Genomic DNA, 17,790 nt, shown 5'->3' with positions numbered 1-17,790 from the left:
TAAAATCCCCACTCCCGGATTAAAGCTTCCTGGGATTGCCTCTTTTTTTTTTCTAGTGCTTACTTCAGTTTACTGTTGGTGAACCTCTGTTTGAGGAGACAAATCTAATCTCTGTTTATTTTCCTGCAAACAGTGGAGATGATCAGAGTTGCAGGGACACTTGGCTGAAGAAGACACAACTAAAGGAACAGCCCAGGCGTGGAGGGAACCATCTGAGCACAAACATGTTCCTACAGAAATACAGAGATTTCCTTGGGTGTGTAGGGATATTTGTCCTATAATTTTTCTTGGCCCGTTTCTTAAGCTCGCCTGGTGAATACTATCAGAGGGTCATTGTTCTCAGATTTGGGGAGCTTGTTTCATGCCCTCAAACAGTGGTCTGCAGATGGATGTGATCTTGCTCACACACTGGTCACCGGGCTGCTTGTAGAGTCGGTGTGTGTGTGTGTGGGGGGTCACAGCAGCAGGGGGTGAGGCTGGCCGGTGCAGCATCATACAGGACACGCTAAGGATAACCGCAGCGCTATAACAGGAAGCCGGGAACATTTTGAGGAAGGGATCAGATGAGAATTCTGGAAAGATACTCCACGGTAACCTAGAGGAGAACAGAAGGAGCCACAACCAGGAGAAGTTCAGGAATGCTCTAATGACAGCCAAGGGGGTGTTCGTGGAGAGTCAGCAGTGGGTATAGGGCCTATTTAAGACACAAAAGTAACAGGAATTAGTGAATGAAGGCAGGCAAGGAGGCAGGAGAGAGAGGGCAGGGGAGTCAAGGTTGACTCCCCAGTTTCTGGCTGGGTGTGTGGCGGGGCCAATCACAGAGTTAAGGAGGTGCCTCAGGAAGAGGAGGAAGTTTGGGGGGCAGAGAGATGAAGATGTCACTGATTCAGGCAGGGGAGGGCAGAGAAGCGCCCATGGAATTGGGGCCTAGAGACCGCCAGTGACCATTTGAGATGGGACAGCCACAAGGTGAGGAGCCAGTGGGATGGGAGAAAGGAGACGAGGGCAGACTTATCCTTCCGGAACGTTGCTGTGGACAGCGGTGGGAGCAAGGGGGCAGTAGCTGAAGGATGCAAGTCAGGGAGGGTATTTTGTCAGGGTAGAAGAGTCATTGTCATGGGGAGAAGAATCCATGGACAAGGAGCAGCCTAAGACAGAGACAGATGGGAGGCTGGAGGCAGGGAGTTCTTGGAGGTGCAGGAAGGGGCTGGGGCTGGAGCACGTGGACCTGGCTGGCCTCGGATGCTGGGCTAAGGGTCAGTCTTCCTCTGAGGGGTGTGTGTGTGTGAGTGCATGTGCACACATGCAGCGGGTGGGTAAGGAGGCCACAGGATGGGCGGATACAACTGAGGAAGGGAGCAGGAAGCTGAAGCTCACTGGGCCAGCTTTCCTTTTCTCTACAAAACCATAAGCAATGTCACCTTCTTGAAGCAAAGGAGTGAGCTTCTGGTTTGGAGTCCGTGGCAGGAGCAAAAACCACCGTGGACAACGCAGAGGACCCTGAGCAGGAACAACGGACAGAAGTGCCTAGAAACACTGACGAGCTGTGTGAGATTGGTCATAGGCAATCATGCACCAACTTGCAGCTCGGTGACCCCCCTCCCCCGGCCCAGACTACACTCGACAGCTCAGGGGCAGAAATAAAAGTAACATGTGACTGGACTGATTCCACCCTGTGTGTGTGTGTGTCTGCGTGCGCACACAGGGGCCATGCACGCTCGTGACCAGCCGCAAAGGGAGGGGAGGTCCCGGGGAAGGGGTGGTTGTAACGGCGCATAACAGGCTTTGGGCTGAATCAGCAGAGATGAGGACAGGCCGGGCTGAGAGGGCCCTGGAATTCGGGGGAATGGATGTGCACGAGGATAGGGGTTTTCGTCTGCTTTGCTCACGGCTCTACCCTTAGCTCCTAAACCAGTGCCCACAACGTCGTCAGTGCTGGTGGATATTCGTGCATCAGTAACTGAACGTACTGCTGACCGTGAGCGTGCAGCACAGTGTCCCCAAGGGGGGCGCTCACTCTCCACAGCTGGAATGAGAGTGGGTCTTGGCTCTCCAGGCCCCACAGTGAGGCAGCTCAGGGTTCCGATGGGGACTATGGAATCATCTTCACAGGAGAAGAAAGAGCACAGCGCGGGGTAGAATGCCTTCCCACTGGTGTTCACCCTGGTCAGCAAACGGCAAGAGTTTCTCAAGTGGGGCTAACAACGCATACCTCGGCTTCTGAAAACTCCTGCTTTACCATCTGCGAGGCCCCTTCCTCCGCCCCTACGGAGGTCCCAACATGCCACCAAGCTTTGCGACTGCGGGATGTCCCCCCGCTAACGGGGTGCTCTCCGCCAAGGCTATTCGGAGTTCGGCAGTGCTAGATCTGGAATGTCAGGCCTGGGAGGGCTGCTCTTCACACCCTCTCGCCCAGTGGGGGTGCATCCCAGCCTGACGCCATCTCTGAGGATGGACCCTGGTTCTGTAACCGCAGCCAAGTGTGGAACGTGAGATGGACCAAAGTCACTGATCCTGACTTGGTGGCCTGCGGCCCTGCCAGAGTCTCTGATAAGCAATCATGGGGTCGCTTTTCACTTGTGGAGAGAGAGGCAGCATGGTGCAGTGGAAAGAGTTTGGAGTCCGATCTAACTGAACAGAGGTGGTAACTTCCTAGCAGTCCTGGGGAGAGAATCAGCATGTTGGGCCCTCATCTCCCTCTCTCTCTTTTTAAAATTTTATTTATTTGTCAGAGAGAGAGAGAGCGTGCACACAAGCAGGGGGCAGAGGGAGAGGGAGAAGCAGGCTTCCTGCTGAGCAAGAAGCCCAGTGCAGGGCTGGATCCGAGCACCCCGGGATCATGACCTGAGCGGAAGGCAGATGCTTAACCAACTGAGCCACCCAGGCGCCTCTCACCTCCTCTCTTTAACGAGGAGTAATCGTACCTGATTCAAGGGCTGTGAAGATTTACAATCATCCTGGATAACGGATGAGTGTTTAATAATGGATAGTTCCCTTCCCCCAGACCTTTTTCCTTTTTAGGTAATTATTAAGCCTCTGTGATCACTCCTGGTGATCTGACTGAGGAGGAGGAAGGGGGAGGTCCACTTATACTAAATCATGGGTCAGTGAAGACGGCTTCTCAGTCCTCTGTCCCGCCATGCTGAGTATACTCGGCAACACGACACCAGTCTCGGGCCCTTAGAGGACAGGCTCAGAAGATAAAGAATTCCCTGAATTCAAATTCATGTTATTTAATATATTGGGGTCTTATTTTTCATCATCAGTTGAATGGAGGTGATAATTCTGCCCTCACTCTCACAGATGTTTCAAATATGCATTACAGCAAAAGAATATATAATTGCCAAATAGTAAGCCATGCTGGGAATGCAGCCCAAATTTAGATCCCCAGTGATATGGGGTTAATATTTCCACTGGATGAATTCCCGAATCTTGGCTTAAGGCAGTCAGCCTTTTCCACGGTCTTTTATTGGGTGCTTTTATTCTCCTTTTCCACGAAGGCTAACAGTGCACATGTTACAGAGATGGAATCTAGAGATGTTTAAACAAAAGGAGAGAGGCTAGGAGTGGCTAGAGAAACTGCTTGCAGGCACACACGTGTGCTCCTGGCTGCACAGGGGCTGCTCCTGCCGCCGCGCTCTTGTTGAGAAATGAGAGAGGTCAGTGTCCACATATGGGGAAATGACCCAGCTGCACGGGGGCTCCTTTATGGACCCCGGCATAGTCCAAGGTCTGAGTCTTTTATGAAGATAATTCATCCTGCCATTCCGTTGGAGAAAATAGCCTGTGGGCACCCCTGGAAAGGTATGGAGGCATAAGCTGGGAATTCTTCCCAGGCACCAAGGTAAAAATGCACAATTCACCTACAGGAGAGCATCCGCCTTTTCTCTCGGGAAACACGGACTCTTGGTGTTTTGCTTCTGTGTTGCTCAGCTGGCTGCAAAGTGGGGACTCAGGAGAGCGGGTCTGGGAGCCAGGATCCTCTGTGACGGGTACCAAGGTGATACCAATAGTTCAAGTGACAGATGATGGGGAGAGGGGAGGACAGGGCAGAGGGTGGAAGTAGCCGCAGAGAATGAATGCACCTGAGCATGCGAGGAAGAGGAAGGACTTCATGGTTAAAGTCTACAGGCCTGAACGCATGACGACGTCAGAGGTCTGAGGGACCGCGGAAGGCCTGGGGAGGTCAAGATGATGAGTTTGACTTCGGAGCTGCTGAGTTAGAAGCACTCAGGTGGCCAAGACTAGCCACAGAAACCCGAGGCTCTGCAGAAAGAGCAGCTTTTGCCATGAGCTACAGATGGAGCTCCGCCTTGTGACAATGTTCTGCTAGGGGTCTGTCCCCAAATGTGGCCTGGGGGAGGCTTTCCCTGGGAGTTCTCCGAGGTGCCTGCTGCACCCAACCAGGAAAACGGGTGGTGGACGGCAGAAGCATTCATTCCTGGTTCTCCGTATTGTAAGCACGGGATCGCCCTCTGCAGCCCTCCTCTGTGTACCTGATGTCACGGGCGGAGTCAGCAGTGACTTTGAACAGCTGCATATCCTCAGTGACAATCTCATGGTGCCCCAAGCTTTCCTGTAAGGCTCAGTTCCTGAAACCCACCCATAACTCAGCTCCTAACAGACCCTTGCAAGAAGCAGCTAATATACAACCAGCCCAGTATTTTCTCTTCTTGATTAATGTTGGTGAAAAGCAGCAGGAAGGAGGGGAGATCCTGCTGTATTATGGCAAGTGGACTCATCCACCTTTGATTACAGGTTAATGAGATGCTTAAATTCGACTGAGCCTTGCCCGATGCTGCCACACCCCCCTGGTGAAATTGTGAACTCTCCTTTAAGCAGTTGCTTTTCCATTTATCTGAGAAAATGGGGCTACCATGAGACTGTGACATCAAGATCACGCCCATCAGTAATGGAAATGGCCAAGATTAGCTCTGATAGGTCTGCAGCTCTTGAACAAAAAGGGCATTACATGCAAGTTTAAATTTGCTCCGCCAGCAGAGGTGAAGACACATCTTCCCGCCTGGGAAATGGACCCTTTAACTCTTATATAGGCTCTAATGCCTTCCGTGGTATCAGGATGGCTACGTCTCTAACTGTACCTGACCACACTCTTCAGGAAGAACTGAACTGTGAATTGTTCGTGTCCTGCTCTTGAACTTGTTAACATATATTTTGTAAAGATTTTATTTATTTATTTATTTGAGAGAGAGAGTGTGAGCACGTGCGTGACCGGGGGTGGGGAGGGGCAGAGGGAGATGGGGGAGCAGACTCTGATGGACGACGGGGGCTCAATCTCATGACCTGAGCCCAAGTCAGCCACTTAACTGACTGAGCCACCCAGGTGCCCCTCGAACTTGTTAACATATTTTAAAAGAACAGGGAGTGTGTATTGGGTACGAGTTTTGGTGTCCTTTGGAAGACGGAGGCATTTGAGGCCTCTGCAGTTGTGCACAATGAAGGTTCTGCACAGAAATGCCTGGTGGCTCCACAGACGGGGTGCTCTGGGAGCCGCTGGACCTGGATGCTCAGGTCCTGGCTTTGCCCCTGAACCCAAGACACGACCCCGCTCTCTGACTTGCCAAAACTTTCTGCAAATGAAAGTGGCAAGTCCAGCTGACCTCATGTTTGCAAATGTTAACCGTGAGAAGCAAATTACATTCTCTGCAGTCACAAAATAAAACTTTTTATAATAGATTAGTGAACAGAAAATGCCCATCGTTTCTGGTATTTTATTAGGCCATATCCTCCCTTACTGGGGAATGCACTTATCTATGGTTTGCTGCTGCTTTTCAACTATCCCTGTTTGGGATAAGATAAAATAAGTTTCAAGAGGCCAAGTGCCACTTGTGATAAAAGGAAAGAAGACACAGGGGTCCTGGGTGGCTCAGTTGATTCAGCATCTGCCTTTGGCTCAGGTCATGATCTCAGGGTCCTGGGATCGAGCCCCGCATCGGGCTCCCTGCTCAGCGGGGAGTCTGCTTCTCCCTCTCCCTCTGCCCCTCACCCTACTTGTGCACATGTGCGCTCTCTCTCTCTCAAAAAAATAAAATCTTAAAAAAAAGGAAAGAAGACACAGACATTTGTGATGTAGCTCCAAATGACTGCCACCAATAATAATAATAATGATAATAATAATAATAATAACCCAAGAGTTTGTGTTACTAGAAGAGACTCAGTTTAGTTTGAGATATAAGCTCCCCCCAAAAAAGCAAAAAAGGGGGCCTCTTATCTTCATTCCACACAAGCATCCTAGTGCAAGAGCACAAACACGTGTGTCCATGCACACACACTGACACACCTTGGACTCTCACACCCTATGCTTACGTCTACTGTGAATGCAGCTCTACTATGACCTCTGTCACTGGCAATGGACCCCAATGAACTTGATTCCCCTTCCCTTAATCATGCTGCTCTCTCAGACTTTTCTTGACAAAGAAAAAAAGAAGTAGCAAAAGGATGGACGTGAGGCATACGTACCTGACACAAAAGTATAAAACCACCGGTCCTGACTTTTTGGGGAAGTCATGTTCCAATACTCTTCGATCCAGTTGAAGCCAGTTTAAGTGTCCCCTGAGAAGAAGAGAGACAAATGGGTTAGGACTCTGGAGTTTGCAGAAGCTTCTGTGACGAAGGCGTGTGTGCGGCAGAACATGCCGGATCACAGATCAGTGTGGACCTCTTCCGCACTCCTAACTTCTCAGTATTTGAAGAACCTCAAGGAATCACCTGGGGGGATACTGAACCAGAGGCAGATACTGTGTGACACAAAGGAGAGGAATGGCAATCAGAGAGGCTGGGGTTCGCCACCTGCTATCCATTTCCTAGACTGCGCTAACATTAAAATGGAATCATACTCTCTCTCTGGTCCTGAATTCCCTTACCACCACCCTCCTGAGTGCCTCTTTTCCTGAAGGATTCAAAACCCACTTTAGCAACGTTAGCAATCTTCACAACATCTTGCTGGAAGCAGACGGGGTGAAAAGTGAATCACAGGCAGTTTCTTAAAAAACGAACTCACATCCCATGACCCAGACATTTGATGCCGACGTATTTACCTGAGAGAAAGGAAAGCTACGTCCACGCCAAGACTTTTTTACATGCAGATGTGCAGAGACACTTTACTTGTAACAGCTCAAAGCTTGGAACAAGCCAAATGTTTATCAACGGGGGAATCAGCATGATACCGTTACAGAACAGAATACTAGGCCCCAGTAAAGACGGTGAGCTACTGACACATATACCAACACGGATGAATCTCAGAGCAATTATGCTGAGTGAAAGATGCCAGACAAAGAGCACAAGCTGTAGGATTTCATCTATATAAAACTCCAGAAGGTACAAACTGATCTGTACTGACAGAGGGCACACCGGTGGTTGCCGGGGGCGGGGGGGGGGGGTGCGAGGGAGGGCTTTCAGCGGGGCAAGAGGAAACTTTTGGGAGTGATGGATATGTTCATTATCTTGATGCTAGTGATGGTTTCATGGGTGTAGACACATGTCAAAACTTACCAAACTGTACTCTTTAACGAGTGTTTATTGTATGTCAATTATACCTCGTCAAAGCTATTTTAAACTGAACCACAGAGACCTTTGATGATACACAAATGGGAGTGGCTTGCCCATTTCTTCCTTTCCTTCTTTCCTTTTGTAAATATTAATTAATCACCTCTGAGAAAGGGTCTGGAGATGCAGCAGTGTACAAAATAGACACGATCCCGATTCCCCTTGAGCTTATAGTCTTGTAGGGAGACAGACACTCAACCACTATTCCCACATTAATGGCAGAATTACTAATCAGAATGGTATTAGGACCTAACATCTATGGTATAAGGACCATGAGTAATGAGAACATGTAAGGACCTGATGGAGTTTGGGGCCTGAAAAGTACTGCCTGGTGTTTGAAATTTGAAGAACAGTAAGGCTTAGCAAAGAGAAGGGGGACTATGTTCCAAGCAGTACAGCCAGCATGTGCAAAGGCCCTGAGGTAGGGAGAAATCTGGCATGTTGGTGTCATGTGAGTAGAAAGGGATGGGGATTGAGAGGGCAGGGACCAGCTGCTAGGGCCTGGGAGGCCACACTGAGGAGAATGGTCTTTGCAGAGTGTGGCACAGCCATGGGACAGGTATGAGCAGAGGAGTCTACCTTTTCCTCTCCTGACCTAATTTCAGTCCAGCAGCGTGGAGGGCTGAGCCCTATATTCACCTTTACTCAGGAAGCTCATGTTGAACAGACACAACTGATACACGAAGCCTCCTCAGGTGCCTGATGCCGTGTAACACATTCATAATGTATACGCACGTGTGAAAGGCTGGCATTTGCTCTGTGGATAATGGGAGACAAAAGCTGTCTGACTCACTGCATTAGAATGTTTGCTCCTCCAAGTACATGCTTGCCTCCAACAAATGCAAGACAGGAAACATGCTAGAGGTTTCTATCTCCACTTTAAGACTCATTCAAGCTGCATCTTTTGCACAAGCTCCCTCTTTCAATGACGCCCACAGCTGTGGCTCTAGAGATGGCATTTGGATCTGCTTCTGAAGAGTGTCCACCTGAGGCATCTGGCTCTTTTTCCTCCTTCTAAGAATCTCCATCTAGAAAAACATTTTTTTTTTCTATTAACTTTACCTTTCATGTTTGGTTATCCTTCTAGGAATATAGTAAGCATAAAAAATAATGGGGGGAAAAAAGGTTTTCTAAATAAAACGACTGGATCGCTTTCTTCCAAAAAGGTGGGATAAATTCCCGTCCAACGAGAACATGGGATCTGGAAGCAGGATGCCTCAGTGCCAACTTGGTCTCTGGTCATACCAGAAATGCTGAGAATGCCCCACAGGGTCATATTGTTTAGGTCTTCTGTGCCTGAGCTCATGTTGTTCTCTCTGCCTAGAAGGCCCTTCCCCTCCTTCATCACTGAGCGAAGCCTGACCCATCCTTCAAGACCCAGCTCTCCTGTGTCTCTTCCAGAAAGCACTCCTTGACCCACCTTCCCACTCCACACACCAGCCTGGGCTGGGCTCCTCTCTGGACCCTCACAGCGTCCACCCCAGGCACACCTGCTCCCGTACTTCTCACCATCCATGGAACCTCCTCAGCATACCCTTTCTGTCTCCCCAGTAGACCCTTTACATCTGAAAAACAGAGACCTACTTCATAAGGTGAAATTGTGTGTCTGATCAAGTGGAAGGTATTAACACAAATGCTAGGCCTAATTCTGGCTAATAAGTTACAGCCACTCTCTTCCTGCCTCTGAAAATGTCCCCAATCTCCCAGAGCCTTCTCTAGGCTCAGCCTTTTGCAAACATGCCCCATGCATGCTCTATGCTGTGCCTCTGATCTTGCTGTTTCTCCTAATTGGTATAGTCTCTCTTCTTCATCATCCGAATGCTAGCCATTGTTCGAGGCTGAGTTCCAGTTTTCCAAAGAAGTCACCCTTCATTGTTTCAGTCTGGGGTTTCTTTCAAACTTCTCCAGACTTCTGTTTGTGTCCTCAGCAGAGTATTTAGCGTATTTTGTACAATTAGGTATTTAAAGAATACAACCCGTCTCTCCAGCTAAGTCGTAAGTTTTCGACACTTAAAAAAAAAAATGTCATCCCCGAACCTCGCACAGCGCCTGACAACTATTAGGTGCTCAAAAGGACTTGCTCATTGATTGGATGACTGCCGCCAAAAGCAATAGATTTATGCCTGCATCTCAATTTACGAAAGTGAGTGACAACAGAGAGGTGAATGCTATTGAGAGAAGAGTTCGATGTTATTCAGAGTTCTCCCGGCGATGAGAGGCGCACCACACCACGCAGGGCTATGGGGGGAAGCGCCCATGTTGGTTACGAGGCGGACAAGGAATGAGAAGGCATAGGTCAGAGCCTTTACTGGGGTTTCCAGGCAAGACAGGGCAGGGGAAACAGCTTAGGGCTGGCTAGTTTTAATGATTCTGGCAGGCTGCGAGGTATAAGGGCTGCCCCCAGCTGTCTGGTACTGGCCTTGAACCGATGAAGGGCAGGGGTAGTCCTATACAGAAGGTGGCTCAGAGGATGGGTTCTGGGTCACAGGGGAGACGCAAACAGCTTTGGCTGTTCGTCAGGCTTTGGAATTAACGGATGCCAAGTAAACAGAGAATCTGAGAAAACTCCGAACAGCAATCCATCCAATGACCATGCAGATTTAAATTTCAATCCCTTGCATGACAATAATTTGTGATAAAGGTTCTGGCAGGAAGAACCTCTTCATGATCGTCACAAGAGAAATCCGCAGCCCAGTCCAATGGCCCGACATTACTGACCACACGGACCGCTGGGGGTTTGAACACAGACAGAGGTGTCCCTTGGATGCCACTCTGTTGGGGGTGCTCACTGCGCTTCTTCGTCCACGTGAACCGAAGACAACAAGAGGAATGCATTCCCTCTCTAGAGAATTTCATTCCCCACATTAAAATTTTTTTACAGATGGGCACCTGGGTGGTGTAGTCATTTAAGTGTCGGACTCTTGGTTTCAGCTCAGGTCGTGATCTCAGGGTCCTGGGTGTGAGCCCGTGTCAGGCTCTGTGCTCAGTGTGGAGTCTGCTTGAGTTTCTCTCTCCCTCTCCCTCTGCCCCCCCAAATAGATAACTAAATCTTTAAAAAAATTTTTTTAAAAATTTTAGAGAATGACAGTTTCATAACAAATTTATTTAACTAGAAATTCCTTTGTTCGCAGCCGTATATTGGTTTAGCATTTACCAAGCACTGAAATAGGTATACAGTGAGAACGTGACCAGGAAGCAGAGAGAACAAGGAGGCCAGAATCACCCCAGATTGAATAGCTAGCCTCCGAGGAAAAACGAATTTCCTTTCTCCACTTCCTCTGCTTGAACTCTCAACCCCCAACTGAAGGATGGATGTGCAGGATGGCATGACGCACACACACGGACAGGCGGACCCTGCAGTCCTGAGACCCTCGGGCGGGAGGAAGCGGCCCCCTCCTTTTTGCACGCCTGCAAAAATCTCTTCACTGCATGCTGCTCACACAGGCGAAGACCAAAGGGGCAAGTGACTTATCCAAGATCTCTGATGAGAACTGCCTGCTATTTGGGCAAAAGCTAAGAGATGGATTGAAATGTCAACTGGAAACTCACTCCAGTACCTTGGGCTTGTTAATATATCGTCCTGCTCCTGGTATGTGGCTCCAAGTCACATCTGCTATAGCCAACAGTGTCACAGACTCCTCATTGCACAGGGCACTTCCTTGCCTGTGTCACACCCCACAGTCCCGGCACCAAGTCCCTTCCTCAAATACTTTTTTTTTTTCTTTAAGCTTGGGTGGGATGGGGAACAAATAGGTCAAAGGAGCATTTTCTCTATTCAGTTTAACTAAGAGATGCCTGATAGCTCGATTTTCATTATTCTCATTGATTTTTCATTTGAGAATTCACCTCGGCGCGTTTACCAATAACAAAGCAAAAAATTTAAAAAATGCCCCAGCCCGACACTCACAGTATTTGTGTTACTGCTTGACTGATAACTATCTTTAAAGCTGAGCAAGATAACACTCATTTGGTTTATGGTGGCCATAGGTCAAACTGTTGGGCCAGTAATAAATATGCAATTGCTTCCAGGCAACAGAAATTGGATGCATTTGTTTAGCAGGTCGCTTTTAGCTTCTACATATAATACAAATAGATTTTTGGTTCAAGTGTTGGCACCTTCAATAGAGATGGCCCTAAGGAGAGCTTTGTTTGTAGGGAGCCACCGGAGGGTGGGGGTACGTGATAAGTCTTGTGGGAGCCGATCGCCTCTTGGACCCCCAAGGGGTAACAGTACACTGTGCCATTTAGAGGTTTTCATTGTAGACAGGTTATTTCCTATGGAATGAGTCTCCAAAGAAAGCCAAAGCAAGAGCATGAAATTCTCAGGGTGTCACTGGATGGGGGACAGGAGGGTGGGCCGAGGGCTCTTCAAATGGAAGAATGCTCAGCTAGTTCATGTCCTTAGCTGGAAATACATGGGCTCATCAAGGACAGCTCAGGGATAGTGGTTTAGCTAGAAACTCTGAAATAGTGGCCTTCAAGTATGTGAGTGAGTGTGTGTGTGTGTGTGTGTGTGTGTGTGAAAGAGAGAGACAGAGAGGGAGACAGACAGACAGACAAAGCTGAGCATCGAGGAAAACAGACGGCTGTTCGGTCCCGCTAACTTTATGGCTTTTTTATTTATAGAGGAATTGTTTGCTCCACTATGTTCTCTTCAGGCTGTTCTGAATTTTCTTTTGTAGCACCTCCTACACTATATCTGATTATTTACCTCCTCAACGAAAAATATAAGCCTTAGAGGTGGTCGAAGCTAGTCATTTCTCTATTTCCAGGGCTAACAGTGGGTGCTAAATAAGCTTTGGCTAAAGAACAAATACATCAGCTTCAAATGTGCTCCATCAATCAGTACTGTCGGTGTGATGACAGCCATCCAAGTAGAGACACGGCTCCTGCCCTAAATGGTCTCCATACTTGGGGAGAATTCACTGCTCACCGACTCCAGGATCTGAGCTCCACCGTCCCACTTGCACTGGGAACGAAAAGGTCAAAAGACATGGATCTCTAAGGCCTCCACAGATTGCCCCATTCTTTTTTATTTCTCTCAGCTGCACACAGGAAGAGCTCTAGGGCCCTCCTCCGGTCACTAAATAGAAGGTACTGTGGTTTGCCATACATTTGAATGTCTACACGGGCTGCCTCGGGGTAGCACTGAGCGCTGAATGATACGTTCCCACAAGCAGCAGTTACAACCAAGGCACAGCGGTCTTGGCATTGATTTTTCTCCCCAGTCTCCTGGTACAGGGCATTTCATGAATGGAAATCCCAAACCTATTTCTCAAATTACTTTCTCAGCGCCGTATCTTCCTGGTTTTTTTCCTGCAATGGGAAAACTGCTTTTCTACATTATTTTCGAGTTATAGATAAGCTTAAGACTGAGGATGCTCACCACCTAAACCCTTCTCAGATGCCTCCACCAATGCTCGCCACGCTTCTCCTCGAGGGGAGCACAGACTCAAGGACATTGTAGAGCAGAGGATTCTCCCCGCTGTCCCGGCACTGGACTACTGATGCATTTCCAGTACGACAAGGCATTCAGGACCTATGTTATTTGGATAAATCAGACTGCGAATAGTACCCATCAATGACGCGATCAATGGAAACAGAGCATGTTGTTAAAAAAAAAAAATCCTTAATTGGTTCTTCTGCTGGGATTCTGGCTTCACGGTGTCTATGAACCCTCTAAAATTTGAGCATAAATTATTATGTGTGTAAATTTTGGTGGAGGCGATGGAATGTAACTTGTTAACAAATTTCAAAGGGTTCTGTGATTAAATAAGAGGTTAAGAACTAGTCATTTTCTTAATTGGTATGTGAAAATACATTCTAGCTGTACCTGGCTTTTAAAATATGCAATGATGGCTAAACAAGTTTCTTTCTCCCTCAGCTTTCTGAATACTTCCTCAAGGTTTTCATTACATGAATACTCATTTACAGCATCTGACACACAATTCTTCACATTTTTAATAGGAGATTCAAATTAAAATCTAAATATACTACGAAAATCATTACTTCAACTCGGGGTGTGTTTGACTATTTCTGTTAAATAGACTGAAAGTTATTTTTAAAATTTATTATTACTATTTTTTTAAAGATTTTATTTATTTATTTGACAGAGAGAAAGACAGCCAGTGAGAGAGGGAACACAAGCAGGGGGAGTGGGAGAGGAAAAAGCAGGCTCCCAGCATAGGAGCCTGATGTGGGGCTCGATCCCAGGACCCCGGGATCACGCCCTGAGCCGAAGGCAGATGCTTAATGACTGAGCCACCCAGGTGCCCCTATTATTACTATTATTTTTAAAGATTATTTGAGAGAGAGAGCAGAAGTGGAATGGGCAGAGGGAGAGAGAGAGAGAATCTCAAGCAAACTTCCTGCTGAGAGCAGAGCCCAATGTGGAGCTCGATCCCACGACCATGAGATCACGGCTGGAGCCAAAACCAAGTGTTGGGTGTTGGATGTTCAACCAACAGCACCACCCACGTGCCCCAATTTATTATTATTATTTTTTCAAAGATTTATTTATTTATTTGAGAGAGAGAGCGTGCAGGGAGAAGGCACAGAGGGAGAGGGAGAGAATGTCTTAAGCGGATTCCACGCTGAGCGCAGAGCCTGACATGGGGCTTGACCTCAGGACTCTGATATCACAACCTGAGCTGAAACCAAGAGTTGGATCCTTAACTGACTGTGCCACCTAGGTTCCCTATTACTACTTTTTAAAGTAGGCCCTACTTAATTCTTGAACCTGAGATCAAGAGTCACAGGCTCTACCTACTGAGCCAGCCAGGCGCCCTTAGGATAAAAGTTACTTAGAGCATTTGATGAAGGGATCCTCTGTCAACAGTTAAAAACTTAAAACTTAACTAAAAAATTACACACTTGGCTGTGAAGGGTGTTTGCGTGTTTCCAAATGCACGGAATTGCACACATGAAATATGCATGGTTCTTAGTGTATCAATTATACCTCAATAAAGCGTTTCCTTTAAAAAGAAACCCAAACAGGGACGCCTGGGTGGCTCAGTCGGTTCAGCGTCTGCCTTCAGCTCAGGTCATGATCCCAGGGTCCTGGAATCAAGCCCCTGCACTGGAGTCCCTGCTCAGTGGAGAGCTTGCTTCCGCCCCCCGACTGCCGCTCCCCTTGCCTGTGCTCTCTCTCTCTGTGTCAAATAAAATCTTAAAAAAAAAAAAAGAAAAAAGAAACCCAAACAGAGGAAACAAAATGATGATGGAGAATAGATCAGATGACTATAAACAGGACTTTACTGATTTAAATTATTGAACCAGAACCACGGGCTCTGAAAACAAAACAAAACAAAACTTGGGTTTAAAACCAAATATTCCACGGAAATATTTCAAAAATAAAATGTACAAATAACTTTCCTTAAATGATGGGAGCCAATGATCGATAAGCAAAAATGTCAGCTATACTGTATGTGCTCATGGAAACACCAAATCTGAGCTGGTTCTCAAACATTAGGTTTCCTGACTTCCCCCGGAATGGAGAGAATTTGTAACTGCACAGGTCCCTGGCGTGTCTCATGACATAATTGGTCATGTCTAGCCCCAAATATTCAAAGTGTGAGTGAACTCAGCTTTTCTTCTTGGATCTTAGGGAGGAGGCAGAAGAAATTCACTCCAACTTTCCCCTCTCCCTCTAGAATAGGGGTTTTCAAACTAAGCATCACGTTATAATCCATCCGGGAGCTTTGAAGAATCTTGATGTTCAGGTCACAGCCAGACCAAATAAATCAGAATTCGGGGGGATGGGGTAGGTCCCAGGCACTGGTATTATTTTATAAAACGTCTTGGTGACGCCAATGTGCGGTCAAGGCTGAGAACCGCGACTCTAACAAAACATAATTATTTTAAGATCAAATTTATACCCGGCTCCTACTTTGCTTCAGAATGTTTTAAAGGCTGCCAAAATGTCATTGTTTGCAGCGACCACCAGCATTCAGACCATTTACCGATGACCACTGATGTCTCTTTGTATTAGTTATTAAAAATAAGAGCGGGCTAAATGCAATTGGATCTTGGAACAGAAAAAAAAGGCATTTGTGGAAAAACTGGTAAAACTTAAACAAAGTCTATAGTTTAGTACCAATAATATCAGAGTTTACTAGTTCCCCTGCTAATCTCTCAATTTTGAAAAATGTCACACACTTCGTAAACTCTAACAATTGGGGAAGCTGGGTGGACGGTCTATGGGAATTCTGTGATCTTTTTGCCAACTCTTGCGAATTTAATTATTTCTAAATAAAAAGTTAAAAAGTGAAATTAAAACAGGAAAAGGTGAAGCTAGTACTAATGCCGCAAAACTGCGGATTAGCAAACAATATTAAATATCCTGGGGCCCAAAGTCATGCCCTGTGGATTTAGGCACTTTATTAAAGAATATAACCCGATGGTGTAAGGGAAGCTTAGAGAAGCTTCCAATTTCCTGTCTTCCTTCTGCTTTTATAGACCTCGTCTCCAGCCCCATCCAGATCCTAGAAGATGTCATCAATGGCAGTTAATATGAAAGGCCTTGCTGGCAATCGATGACCTTAACGTCATCTAGTCTACTCTAAGGCATGTAATACTGCTGGTGGGATCCTACACTTGGTCGGTATTTTACAGCTCACGGTTCCTTTCCAAATGTTAGTCTTGTTTGATCTGCATTAGGAAATAGGCAAATCCACAAGGTATACCGTAGGCTGTAATAAAAGATGGAACTTGGACTTCATTTTATTATAGGAGGCACGGTGTTGCACCTGCATAAATCACTGCATAAATACCCTCCACATCATAGTACGCACGCACAATGTGGACACATGGTTATTAAAAGATTCTATGTTGGGGACACCTGGGTGGCTCAGTCGGTGAAGCATCTGCCTTCGGCTCAGGTCATGATCCCAGAGTCCCGGGATCGAGCCCTCCATCGGGCTCCCTGCTCAGCAGGGAGTCTGCTTCTCCCTCTGCCTCTGCCCCTCCCGGGGCTCATGCTGGCTCTCTCTCTCTAATAAATACACAAAATCTTTTTTAAAAATTAAAAAAAAATAAAAGATCTTATGTGAGTCCAGCAGCGCCCAGAGTGGGGGCCGGAGGCACCTATCACAAGGCTAAGTGCTCACTGACATTATGACCACCAACCTAGGTGGGGGCTCAGCCATAGGTACAACTTCATGATGGCAGCTGCCCTCCTCTCTCCTACCAGGAAAAGGAGGAAAGTTCAGATGACCAACAAGGCCATCAGCCAACATCTGCTGGCCCCAGGTGTTGCCAGGCCACAACTGACTGGGCCCTGAGTCATGGCCACTCCTTTGTTTCTGTCTCCTTGGCCTAGTCCCTTGGGGACCCTGGTTCTTGATTTCTGCAGGGCCCCTGACACTAGCCAGGTCCCCGTGAGTCAGGCCCACCTGGCAGCTGCAGCCCTTGCCCACTGAGCTCCCACCAGCTGCCTGCCGCTCTGATACTTGCTGGACGGATCCTCCCACTCAGACTGGGGTGAAGGGGACGGTGGTGGCCACATTCTCCCTGGACCCTGTCAGAGGATGGCTCATATCCTCCCCATGACTTTCCCCCACAGAGCCCTCCACGCCTCCAAGTCCATCACTCAAGGGAGTAGGACACTTTCCGGCAGCCTGGCCTCACACTCACATGCTCAGGGGCACACTCACACTTTCCTGGCCAACCCTGAGAACCGGGAGCACGAAGACCCACAACAGACAAGGCTGGGGGTTTTTTGTTTTGTTTTTTGTTTTTAAGTAGGCTCCACACCAGCATGGAGCCCAACGTGGGGCTTGAACTCACGACCCTGAGATTAAGACCTGAGCTGAGATCAAGAGTTGGATGCCTCACCGACTGAGCCGTCCAGGCGCCCCCGAGGGTGACTTTCTACCTTACAACCAATTCCTTCCGGCCTGATTCGCAACATCCAGCAGGCGCATTTCTTCCTTGCCGGCCTGGGACAGCATGCTTATTCTTTGATTCTTGTTTATTCAAAAGGGAAGTCTAATTGGGGCTCATGCAGGGTTCACGGATCTTTTACAAGAGTAAACATACTCGGGCAACGTGAACAATGGGATATGATTAATTGAAACTTCTGGTTTCCTTCTAATTAGTGAAATGTATGACTAGCAATTTAGGGGCTTTAACAGTGATTCTCAGGGAAAGGGGTAGAAAACATCTGCATTTGTGAAAATAGTTGCTCTCGATGCATATTTGTTTTAAAGCATTTGTTTTCTTACT

The 17,790-nt window shown here is 47.5% G+C and overlaps 1 protein-coding gene across 10 annotated transcripts in view; it reads right to left on the bottom strand.

Annotated features, from left to right (window-relative positions):
- FRMD4A (FERM domain containing 4A) overlaps positions 1-17,790 on the bottom strand; it is a 592,045-nt gene that overhangs the window by 130,096 nt on the left and 444,159 nt on the right. For all 10 annotated transcript variants that reach the window (XM_057304597.1, XM_057304598.1, XM_026479048.4 and 7 more), the window contains exon 4: positions 6,481-6,573. In XM_057304597.1, coding sequence (XP_057160580.1) covers positions 6,481-6,573 — 93 coding nt within the window. The remainder of the gene's footprint in view (positions 1-6,480; positions 6,574-17,790) is intronic.

This window comes from Ursus arctos, unplaced genomic scaffold, assembly GCF_023065955.2.
Source record: "Ursus arctos isolate Adak ecotype North America unplaced genomic scaffold, UrsArc2.0 scaffold_30, whole genome shotgun sequence".
In the NCBI taxonomy this organism is placed as follows: domain Eukaryota; kingdom Metazoa; phylum Chordata; class Mammalia; order Carnivora; family Ursidae; genus Ursus; species Ursus arctos.
Note: the sequence above shows the minus strand (reverse complement) of the source record. Positions and strands in the feature narration are given on the sequence as shown.